We start from the raw sequence: 12,241 nt of genomic DNA on the forward strand, positions 1-12,241 counted from the left end.
CAATCGACAACGGACGGGCGCTGACGCTGGAATCTCCAGCCGAGAGGTATGGCGGAGACGGTGAGTACAGCCGACTCCGAAAAGCATATGGGAGGGCTGCTGAAAAAGGCTGTGATGACAATGATCAGTTCCGAGTAAGCAGCCTCCGACAGGTGCGGGCGCCGCTGGACTGGGCGCGCGGGCGAGGGGAGTCCGAGGACGCGGAATGGACACGGGCTGCTAAGTGCCTCGGTCCTAGCGCCCGCCTCGAGTCGGCTGCGGTCTTGCGCCGACTATAGGGACGCAGACGGGACAGAGGCGCCTTTTATTCCATAAGGAGTCTCAAACCGCCATGGCGCCCCAGAGTGAAGGGAGGAATAAGAGGCTGGGTGCCGATTCCTCCGATATGTTACGGACGCAGACGGAAAGGGACTCGTGTTGATTAACACGGAGCCGCATATCGCCAAGGCGTCCGAAAGTAAAGGGAGGATTAAGAGGCTGGGTGCCGATTCCTCCAATAAGGTGAGAGCGTTGTTGGGTGCGCGTGCGGCTGGCTGCCCTCTGGGAGAGCAGAGGGAATCCCTGAGGCCGGCGGAGAGAGCGGGCGGTGCCGACGATTCCATCATCGAGAGGACACGGAAGCCGCGGAGAGGGTGCCGATCAGGCAAGTGCCGGGTGCCGGTTGGAGGGGAACGCCGTTCGCGTGCACGAGCTAGGTGCTTTGGCAGCGGTTCTGCCCCTGTGTTCTCTTTTGTAGGGACGGACCCCGGGCGAGTTGAAGGAGCCCCTTCGTGGCGGAACAGCCCTCTGATGTCGGGCCGTCTGCAGAAGGATCTTTCTGTCGGTGCGCAGGTGCGCCCACAGCTGGAGGAGCCAACGGGGGAACGAGTGGCTCAGAACAAAGGCGCGGAGGTCCCGGAGGGGTGCCTACCGAGGAGGCCCCGGGTGCCGGTAAAGGGGAGCACAACCTGTGCGAGGCACAGGGATGCACCATGGGTTGGTGCGCAGATTGTGTCTCCGCCCCTGTCCCTGCTAGGAGTGCGGGGCCGGACCCCGGCTATCCTCGAGTGGGACCCGCTTCGGGGCTCTGCTGCCTCGCGGACGGGTCGCCTTACCCACGAGTGGTCTTCGCTGGCTGTGGGCACTGTCAGGGATGCCAGGGGCTATGACCCGCCGGGACGCCAGGAGGGACCGGAAGAGGGTCAGAGCCCGCCTGACCACGGGGTTCGCCTTCCGGGTTGCTTTGGGAGCCACGGGTCAAGGGCTTGGAAGCTCTTCCCTGTAGGGGCCCGTGGCCACCGCCAGGAGGCGCCCCAATGCCTTGGGATTTGTTTCCCCAGCACTCCTGCCACACCAGGAAGTGCTGGGGAAGACTTTGACGGTGCCCGGGAGCAGCCGGGAGGACAGCCGACACTTCCGCCACGCTGGGGCGTGGCCAGAAGATTGCCGGGAACACCTGGGGCTCATCCGGGTCCTCCATAAAGGGCCGTCTCCGTCATTCAGGGCTGGAGTCGGGTGGAAGGAGGACGAAGCAGTGGAGAGTGGAGGCGCCCAAGAAAGGCATTGTGGCCAGGACATTGAGGGTTTGGGGTTTTGTGCACGTGACTAGGTCTTTGTGACCAGTGAACTGGGGTCTTTGTGACCAATGAACTGGGGTCTTTGTGACCAAGGAACTGGGGTCTTGGTGACCGTAATAATTGTAAATATTCTGTAAATAAACGGTGGTGGTGTCAAAACAACATGTCACGCCTGTCTGTGCCCGGTACCGCTCACAATATATATATATATACACACACACACAATTTTTGGGTATCAGCACACCATATGGGAGCATTGCCATCAAAGAAGCATAATGTATCCTGCATTTACTTAAAGCTAATAAGAATGCTTTTAGCTGTCTCCAAGACACCACATACAGATGCTTTTGAATGCTCTAGCTTTTCTAAGAGGCAGCATACAACAGAAGAGCAATCAGCTACATTGACTCAGTCAAGTGCAAGCAGCTGAGTGCACAGCAGCTGGTTGACGCACAGATGAGAAACACAAAGCATGTTGTTGAAAAGATTGTCAACAAAATCTATACCAAAAGTAGCACCAGCAAGAGAAGGCGACTGCACAAAAGAAGCAGAACATATTTTATTCCATTTTTTCATCACTGACATGGTTTTCAAGTTAAACTTTCTTTACTACTAGTAATGTCTTTTTACTGTTCATTCTTCAAGCCAAGAGAGAGTTTCAAAATGTTGTAAACGTTCAGCTTTAAATAAAAAAACCAGAAGACCCAAAAGTTCAATGAAGACAAAGTAACTGAAGACAACTCAAAATAAATTCTGTCTGTGGAATCAGTGCCTAATAGACTGGATGATACAGTTTCGATATACACTTTGAATACTTTTTTTTGAGGTTACTTAATTTTTCATAAGTTGAATGTATGTTTGTATTTTGATTCTCTGAATGTATAGGGCAGTCTAATCTAGATCATAAAATGCAACATTATGGCTGTCAATAACCCTGTATTATGTAAAAAATATACCATTTAGATCTTTGGTCTCTTAAATCAAACATCACTGGAATCAATACATCATTGTGAATTATCAAATAATATACTTCCTGATAAAGATGATCAACTATGTTTTAATAGCAATATAGAGGAGAAAAAAATACATAAATAAAAATATTTTTAAATATATAACTCCGCAAATTTTTTCTTATTTTGAAGGTTTTTGCATTATGTCCCACAAGTCAATGTTAATACTCAGGGCTATGGAGTCAGTGTCAGATGTGCTTTCAGATTTGGAGTCCGAAGCAGTTTTTGGGTTGCTGAAGTCCGAGATGGAGTCTGCAAAAATGTACTAACTCTGACTCTAACAGAGATGGGAGTATGTCCTACATATTCATTTCTCAAGTAAGCTTCAAGTGCTGACTTTCAAGTTTCAAATCAAGTCTCAAGTTAAATAATTCTTTCAAGTAAGTCAAGCCAAGTCAATGGATTTATTCAAGAAAGTCAAGTCAAGACACTGGTTTTATTCATACAAGTCAAGTCAAATCACAGAGGAGAAGATCCGAGTCAAGAAGTGCTTACATTTTCACTACTATCTGCAACTAATCTAAAACTAACAATGTGTGTGATATATTCTAACATCTAAATAAAGAATAAATTTTATAAGAGAAAACAATTCTTAATAAGTAACAATGACTAGTATATGAAATAATTGTTTTACTTTGAAGTAATTTGCATAGAGTGTATTGATTTTCCACAGTTCCCTCATAAGTGCAGTGTGGTTAATACATAAAGTATTTAAAAAACAATAATTTTGAAAAGCCATGTTACTTCAGAATATCCATCCATCTATTTTTCAGACACGCTAGGAGCCTATCCAAGCAAGCATAAGGTGCAAGACAGGAACAATCCCTGGACAGGGCACCAGTCCACCACAGGGCAAACATACAGACACATACTAAAGCCAATTTAGTACTGCCAATCTACCAAATCCTCATTTGGACTGTGGGAAAAAAAAAAAAAACCATACACAGTGAGAGCATGTAAACTATGTGCAGGAAGGACATGAACCCTGTGTGAAGCTAGCATGCCATCCACTTCAGAGTATTCTTACATAGTCATCTTTCATTTCAAAATAATTTATTTTCATAATTTTGCATATATATCAATAAATATTTCATTAATCCTCCACCATTTATAATACATTTATAGTACTCATAGAAAATTGAAATTACTTATTTGAAAAAGTACAGCCAGTATTCTCACTTCCAATTTGAACAATGAGGGAGACTCAGTTAGACCATTCTGATGTTCACAAAAGTCCAAGTTCTGATTCAGCTGAATTAAATGAAGGTAGTTATAAAAAGATAACAAATGTTACAGTAAAATAAAGCAATATATTTAACATCACAAAAATGTGATTACGTTTTTGACAGCTGTAGATTTTACTATATACTTTTACCAGTATTTAGCTTGTGTAATGTTTATATTTTCTCACTTCCCATGAAACAAATTAAAGTTAACATGTTACAATTAAACAGAAAGAGGGTCATGAGTACAAGTTCCCAACACTGGCATGCAGTCAATGAATTAAAGAGTTAAAGAAAGAAAGAAAGAAAACTTAACTCTGATGTCACTTAGTTTATGTTAAGCATCTACAAATCTTGTCTTGCCTATAAATTACCTAATTCATTTCTTGTTTTTGGAATTGCAGAGCTGTATACATAAAAAGTTTGATCTGCAAAACTACTATGAAAATGTAAATTAATTCATTAATAAATAATAAATAAATAAATAATATGATAAAGCATGTTTTCCTCTGCAGAAACCTTTTACATGGCCTGGCATTGAAACAGATCCTCACTTGGATTGGCAGTTCATAGTGATGGAAAAATAAGTGGAGTTTGTTTTGCACCAGCACTCCATGTGGTGACTTGAATCGACACAGGAGTTTATAGATCAGGGTTAGAGAGGCGCAGTGTAAAACAGGGTCAACAGAGATAGGTGGCAGGTGGAAGTAGTACATTAGTTGGAACAATGACACATCAATCATAGCATCTGGAGTCAACTCTTGAGCAAGTACAACTGTCTTTATGGATCTTAAAACGACAAACTTTGAAGATGTTATAGTCATGTTGATGATTTTTGAGCCTTCAGATCTTACAGACAGGTATTTCTTTTTTTGTCATGTCTTCTGCAGTAAATTTAAAATATTCAGAATTGATCATCCCCAGTGCTGATCCCTCATTGCTGTTACCCTCTAATACGCCAATTAGTCCTGATTACTTAAGCAAGTATGAAGCACAGAAGAGTATATTGATGGAATGCAAATTAAAGGAATGCAAATGGAGAAATTCCTGTGATGTAATAATTTGAGAATTTGTATGTCATTTGTCTTAAATCTGGGTCGTAAATCATCAATAAGTAAGTCTAACTTAAGTCATTTTTAAAAATTGTCAAGCAAGTCACAAGTCACTAAAATTAACACTCAAGGCTAGTAATGTGAGGATTCACCCACCTCTGCTGACTAAATGCAAACTGTAATATAATGTGGCAAAATTTCCAATTTCACATACATTCAATTGATTAAAACTTTTTTTCCCAGCATTCTATTGATACAAATATAGCCTCTTTTCTAATTTTGAAAGTTTAACCTTATGTTTAATGCTACTCATTGTGTGTGTAATCTCTTCAATAAATAATGTAATATAGCTACAAGTGCATCACTACCACCTTTAAACCCAAACTTTAACAAATTAGTGTGCTAAAAATTAACCTGATTATTCACACTGGCACTGATGAAATGCCATATATACATACATTGAGGAGTTGGAATCAAAGGTTGCTAACACTTAAAATCCTTTACTTGCAAAGGTTAGAGATCTGTAGTGTTCATAACCTTTCACACTTAAATGCATGATATACAGTAGTATTGACAGATGAAGATTTTTACTTGACAAGCTGTTGACTGTTTTATGTCTTTTTTGCCACTTTAGTCACTGGGCTGTGTTCTGCAAAATAGTCTGTTTCAAATCCCTACAATGTATTTAAATGCACTAATTCAGAGAGCAAACACTAGGGCACACAATTATTTTTTCCACATATACACTAGTTTATGGGTTTAACAGTTAGTTACATTGCTGCCTTAGAAATCATGGGCTTTAGGAGCCTCCAGGTACGTATATTATGAACCAAAATTCATTTTGTGGGAAGTCTGCAAGCTGTCTACAGGTTTTTCCAAATTTCCTCTATATTCTCTGTTCTTCTCAAAATCCAAAGGCTGGTGACTCTAAAGCTGCCTCTAAGCTCTCAGTGCCAATGTGCACCTGTGTTGGTTTACTTAATGTGATGAAATTTCATGCCTCCCTTTTCATCCTTTGGAGGCATTCCAAAATCTGCAATGAGGTTTCCCGAAACACACAGGTTAAAAGTATGAAGTATTGGTCATGTCTAATGCTTTCATATTTATCACATATAAAAGATTAATAACCTAGTCATAACATGACAAAATGGCTTTAATTACCATTCCTGAAACATAGATACAAACAACTTAATACACCAATATCCTTTTTTAAGATTTTATTTAAAATAAAAAAATTCTGATTCATAACACTAAGGTAAGCTACTGGACCCCACAGGTCTTTCCATAGCAAACTAAATTTAGGAGGAAATTGAAAATGTAGCCTATTTGAACAGTGTGAATAAGTCAAACATTCAAGAAAAAAAAATAACTATGCTATACATTAAATTATCTTTAATCCAAAAATAAACAAATTAATAGTTGATGTAAATTAAATAATTATCTTGAAAGAAGTATTATTTTCTACCTATTTGTGGATGCTCAGCCAATGGTCATTGCTGCTTACAGCTATATTTGTTTTATTTATTGTTTAATTAAGACTGTGACTGGCCCTGTACATGGAGGCAGAATGCCAAGAAGATAATGATGGGAGAACTTAGAAAAAAAAAACCACAAGGAATGAGAGAAAGAAAAAAAAAAAACACAGACAAAAGAACATGATCGAATGCTATGCAGTATATATAAGAAATTGACACAGCAAGTGTAGAGACAAGCCAAATCCATAGGGGTCTGTCATTTTTATATTTTTCTCTTTGATTTTGTATACCAGGCGCCAGTCAACATCAATAATTATAACTTTACAAACATTCTTTTAATAAAGAGTAGGAAACAAGAAACTATAAAAGGAGAAAAATGTGTGTGTGTTAACAGTTTTTAATTTCTTAAATTAAATCTGTGGCTTAACAATATTTGCAATATACTCACTGCACATTTTATATCAAAAGGTCACTAACTTTGTACTAGCATATACAGTCTGCGCATGCTTCTTGCAACTGCATTCACAGTTCTATAGGAAAGCCCTCCTTCTACTTTGCACTTCAATTAACTGGTGCCCATAGATGCTCAGCTGAACACAGCTGCAAAGATCTGCTCTGCAAGAATGCACCTCATTTTTGTTCAAACATCAAAAGGCTTTGGTACTCAGAAGACCTGACGCGTAAGATCATAGCTACAGTTCAAGGTACCACTAGTGGCTTTGCTTAGGTTGACTGACTTTGAAATAAACCCATTCCTTGATAACTATGTGTTTAGAAATTCACATTTCTCTGTTAGAAGTGCTAGGAGTTTACTCTGATCTAGAGATGTGCTTGACATCCTCTTGCATTCTTCAGTATCGTCCTTTAGTAGACAATTTGATATATTCAACCTCATAATAATGTAAATGACATTATTCAGGCATTATGTGTGGATATGTACTTATGTTAAAGACAGTTAATGACCTGTTACAAAGGAAAACACTTGGAAATTGCACAGATCACTCAGCTGTGCTCAAAAATCATGTCTCAGCAAACACAAGGAACAGCACAGTCCCATTTCTTTAGTCAAAAGCTGTCATGTCACATTATTCAAATTTGTGTGGTCCTCAAAAGATTTAGCAAGTTGCATAAGAAAGTCATTGCTCTGGAGCATATATAAAAGGATAAATTCATAAAATATGTTTGTACTATACATAGATCTTTAATTAATACAGTTATAATAATTAATAATTCATTACGTTTATATGGCACCTTTTCTCAATACTCAAAGCACTACCACACAGAGCAGACCCCGGGACACAAATCCATGATCTCCTTACTGTAAGGCAGTAGCGCTAACACTGCACAACCAGAAGAACTCAGAATATCAAGACTTAATACAAAAATTCTAACCACATAAACTTTTTATCATACAGATATTAGTTTTCATAAATGCAGACAAAAAATTAAGCTGAAAGCAACCCTATTTAAATAGCTTGTGGAGTTATGATGTATGACAGGGCTGCTACATGGTGGAATGTACTTTTTTCTTGATAGCTGCTCTATTGTGCATTTTTTGGACACTAATTCCCAAAAGATTTATTTTTCTGTGTGTACATTCTTAAGACTATTCTGTACTTTTTAATTGTTATTTTCATATTAACACATTTGTCACCATCTTAAGTGACTCTTTTAGTATATGCACTCTGTTTATGCTGCATTTTTAGAAGTTTCCTTCTTTGATATTAGTAGTGTTTAGTTGCTATAGCAACAGATACTTTTTTCATTATCCTTTTAAAGAGCGCAGGACTACTTTTATCCAGAGGGTGGAGCCAGTACACAAACAAATCTAAAAATTACATTAAAAATCCTTAAAAGTTTTAAAACTCTTCTAAAATAGCCTAGTGTCCTAAAATACAAATGGCAGCAGATACTGCATTAATATTTATACACCAGTCATGAACTATATATGCAAGAGCTTAACATGTTATCAGAGTTTAACGTACAAAGTATGAGATGGCAGTCCCAAGCATGCAGTTTCTGAAGTTATTTTTCTGAAGCTACAGAATATGGTGAATTGATGAACTTTGATGGGGTATATAAAATAGTATTACAGTCTTTATGCAACTTGCAAACTAACACAGTATTAGTCATATACTTCCCAGTACTCCTTAATAATAAAAATAAAAAAAAAGATAAGAAACAGACACACACATACAAAATGTGCATCCAAATACATGGTGTTCAAATTGATTTAAAAAGGATGTTCACATAAAACTATCCATCCATCCATTATCCAACCCGCTATATCCTAACTACAGTACAGGGTCATGGGGGTCTGCTGGAGCTAATCCCAGCCAACACAGGGCGCAAGCCAGGATACAAACCCCGGGCAGGGCGCCAGCCCACCACAGCTACATAAAACTACTCCAAGGTAAACAAAGAATTGCAAGGCAAAGTGTATATCCAAGTAGCAGGTTTATGCAGTAACTACTTGAGGTTCATATACAGTACCACATACCCTACAATAATAATGCTCCTGTAAAGCATTCAATATATTAAGTTTAAAATATAGAATTGATCATACTTTGGATGGACTCATTTGCTTCTATTTTAACCGTTTACAGAGATGTGCCTTTGATTTTAATAACTATTCTCTTTTAATGCATCTTTCCATAATATAAAAAATGTACTCTGTATAAATTTAAATAAGGCATTTGAAAATTTACAAAAGATAAAAAGACCATTCAAGATAGGTATATACTTTGCAGGCATATATGTCACCGTTGTCATTCAAAGGAAAGTTGTTTTCAAACACATACAAATCAAGGATCAGACAAATCAAGAAAAATCTAAAGTCATGTCAGCCAGATCCAAGCCAATCACTGAATATACTTTTTTCCTTAGAAATATTCAGTACTCCAACTGCTGTACAACACAAAATGGACTACAGAAGATTTGCAGGAAGAACTATGAAATTACGAATAAGTAAGTTTTCAGTTTTATGAGATTCAGTGAAAGTAAGACTTTATAAACCTAAAATTCATACAGTGCCTCAAGAGTTAAACAGGATGATAAACTGGTGTAAACTCTGCGTTACTTTAAACATTCTTCTTATTACATTATTCAGAGAACTGACAGCAAGGTAATATTATGGAATTCATTTTTGAAATATATTGCTGCTTTAAATTGTAAAAAGGAAAATGGAAAAGAGAACAATGCACCTGCACAACGGCACATGCTAGCCATGCACACTGCGATCTCATTTAGATAAACAGAAACAGAATGCGAAATTGACCATAAAATGGGAAAGAACTTGTAAATTGGGCTGCATACCAGAATTCAAACCATATTAATGTTGCATCACTAAAAATATGCTGAAGGCAACATCAAGGGTCTACAAAACTTTATTGCAATTTCACTCTATTCAAAGTGATCAATCTGCTTGTTCTCACAAGGTAATCAACATTTACCTTAAGCTACAGTATGAAACACGCATGTTTCAAAGTCATTGACATTCGTTGTAAGGCAGTAGCAGTTATTTAACAGGTGAAGCATTGCAAAACGAACTAGGATAATATTAATAATGAAAAATAAATGTAAGTAAAGCGCCATATAAGATTAATGCTATACGTGCGCCTGCTTTCTTTTTAGCAGACTGCAAGCTGTTGCAGACTAACTTCTTACAGTTAAAAAATAATAATGGTCAATTTTTCGCTTTTTGCAGCATGCATATTTTTAATGCCATAAATGTTAAAACGTATCCACAACGTTGTTTGTTATTTTCACATACACTGCATATAGATGTGCATCCCAAAAATTAAATGGTCCCTAAAAACATAACAAAAGCAATCTTGCCGATAAAAAGGCCACTAAGTACTGATCAAGAAGGTGCGATCAAAATCAATATCGCGCCGTTACTTAAAGCATACACTGAATGTCATTAATAGCACCCAGCTCCATCCTAAAAACAAAAAACTTTGCCTTTCTATCTAGAGCTACGCATTTGCCCAAAAAGCAAACCCAAGAACAAGGCGAAGCAAGCCTTCAATAAATGCCAATTCTTCTTCAAAGTTTACGCACCGGCGCCAATGACAGCCACTGCAGCGCGCAGTTTTGTTTTACGCGTGTTGTTCTAATGTAAGGGCAAAACCAAACATTGACTGATGCAAAAGAAAAAATTTGCGACACAGGGACTTACTGCAGTAGACGATTAGGAGGCTGGCCAATATCATAATCACCCAGAAAGTTGAAGACATGCTTGGCCAGGCGTTGGCATCCTTTCGATTACTTATCCGGGGAGATGGAGCCATTGTAGCCAGTACCCCTGAACGAAAAGCAATTAAGTCAATTTCACCAGCGAACTCTCCCTTTGACAGATCGCCTTTCTCCACGTGTAATCCCCAAAAAAGACATCTTCAGAACGAGCGACTGACCATCAGCGGTGCGCGAGTGCTTCATTAATCATCAGCCAGTGGTATTCGGTAAACTCGGCTCGTTAGCTCTTACACCGGGGTCCCTGGAAATGCTGCGCAATCCGCAGCCCGGCTTTTTTTCTTTCTTTTTTTCAGAAGAGCGAATGGAGGTGCTCTTTATATTAAAAAAAAATCGATCCAGAAAAGGAAATCAAGAGATGCAAATATTCCACGCGCTGGATGCCTTCTTGTCTGAAGTTTACATAATTGCAAAGGGGAAGAAATCCTTGTCGTGGACACTTCAAGCGGACAGAATGAGCTCCGGGTTTTCTAGGCAGAAACTAGAAAGCAGTGCTGTGAGAATACCATTTATAGCGCAAATCCCAGCACACCTGGGACTATGGAGGCGCGCACGATGACAGGGACTCGTAACTCTTTAGAGGTAATGCCCTGCGGATAAACCGTGTAAAAAAATCCCATCTGAAAGCAACGTGTGGCAATAAATCGACAAAGCGGCTCCCAAGGATGGCGACAGACTTTTAAATGAAACGGAGCTTTAACGCAACGTGAGGTCCTCTTTAATGCCAAAAGAAGAGCAATATAAAAAACGGGAGGGGCGAACATACGAGGGGGATGGAAATTGCAATTTAGACCCCTTGTGAGCCACGCGTTCTTCGTTAGCTCTGCCTGAGTCGCAGGGGGTATTACAATCGCAAAGGGCTTTCTCAAGGGTGCGCTACATTCCGCTGTCTCTACCTCCTCGCCTGTCCCTGCTGCCGAACAGTTGCGGTTGTCTTCCAGAGCGCCAGTGACGCAGCTCTGGTGCTGCCGGTGCCAGTACAGAGCGAATCACGCCCACAGGTAGAACGCGTGGAGGCAAAGAGCCGGTGCGGGAAGGTTTTGCTGCGCTCTCCTCGGCGACGTCCTCAGCACCAAGAAGCAAGGTGCAGCAGCACCCATATCGTACTACTTGATAATATAAGCTTCAAGAAAAGAGCACTGACTGAAACGCGTCAGCTTCTACAAGCGACAGAAATCTAGTTTTAATTTCAAGCAGGCAAGCCATGAATCTCGTTATCCGGAATGTTAACTGTAATATTTGTGGCTTCTACATCAGGGAAAAGCTGGGCAACCCCGTCATAATTGTTCACGCACACTAACAGGGACATAGACATATAAGTAACCGTACTAAGAAAGTGTAGTGTATTTATGTTTTAGATGGAAATATAAAGAGACCAATTTTTTTATGTTGGATTACCAATCTGAAACCTTCTCTACTGAAAAACCTCACACAATGGTAAATATACTTTCTGATTGAAAATATTAAATGTGATTAAAGTGTATGCCAATATAATTGTAAGAGTTGCATAATCTGTGTAGGCAACAACATTATACTGTATATTACACAACAGTAAAAAAGCATCAAGTTTGTTAGTGTTGTGTCTCGAGGCCATGGGCATAGTAGTGAGGGGAAATAGAGTATTGATTACCCAGGGCCCACTTTGAAACCGGGAATGAAAAGGAGGAAGGG

General features: G+C 39.6%; 1 protein-coding gene across 2 annotated transcripts in view; it reads right to left on the reverse strand.

Annotated features, from left to right (window-relative positions):
* tafa5a (TAFA chemokine like family member 5a) overlaps positions 1-11,857 on the reverse strand; it is a 735,510-nt gene extending 723,653 nt beyond the window's left edge. Inside the window, exon 1 of one of the 2 annotated variants that reach the window (XM_039761075.1) lies at positions 10,497-11,856. In XM_039761075.1, coding sequence (XP_039617009.1) covers positions 10,497-10,608 — 112 coding nt within the window. In that variant the 5' untranslated portion in view covers positions 10,609-11,856. Of the gene's footprint in view, positions 1-10,496 lie in introns of both variants that reach the window. The other variant, XM_039761073.1, reaches the window with a different exon arrangement.
* Between the last annotated feature and the right edge of the window lie 384 nt (positions 11,858-12,241).

This window comes from Polypterus senegalus, chromosome 8 (genome assembly GCF_016835505.1).
Source record: "Polypterus senegalus isolate Bchr_013 chromosome 8, ASM1683550v1, whole genome shotgun sequence".
Classification (NCBI taxonomy): domain Eukaryota; kingdom Metazoa; phylum Chordata; class Cladistia; order Polypteriformes; family Polypteridae; genus Polypterus; species Polypterus senegalus.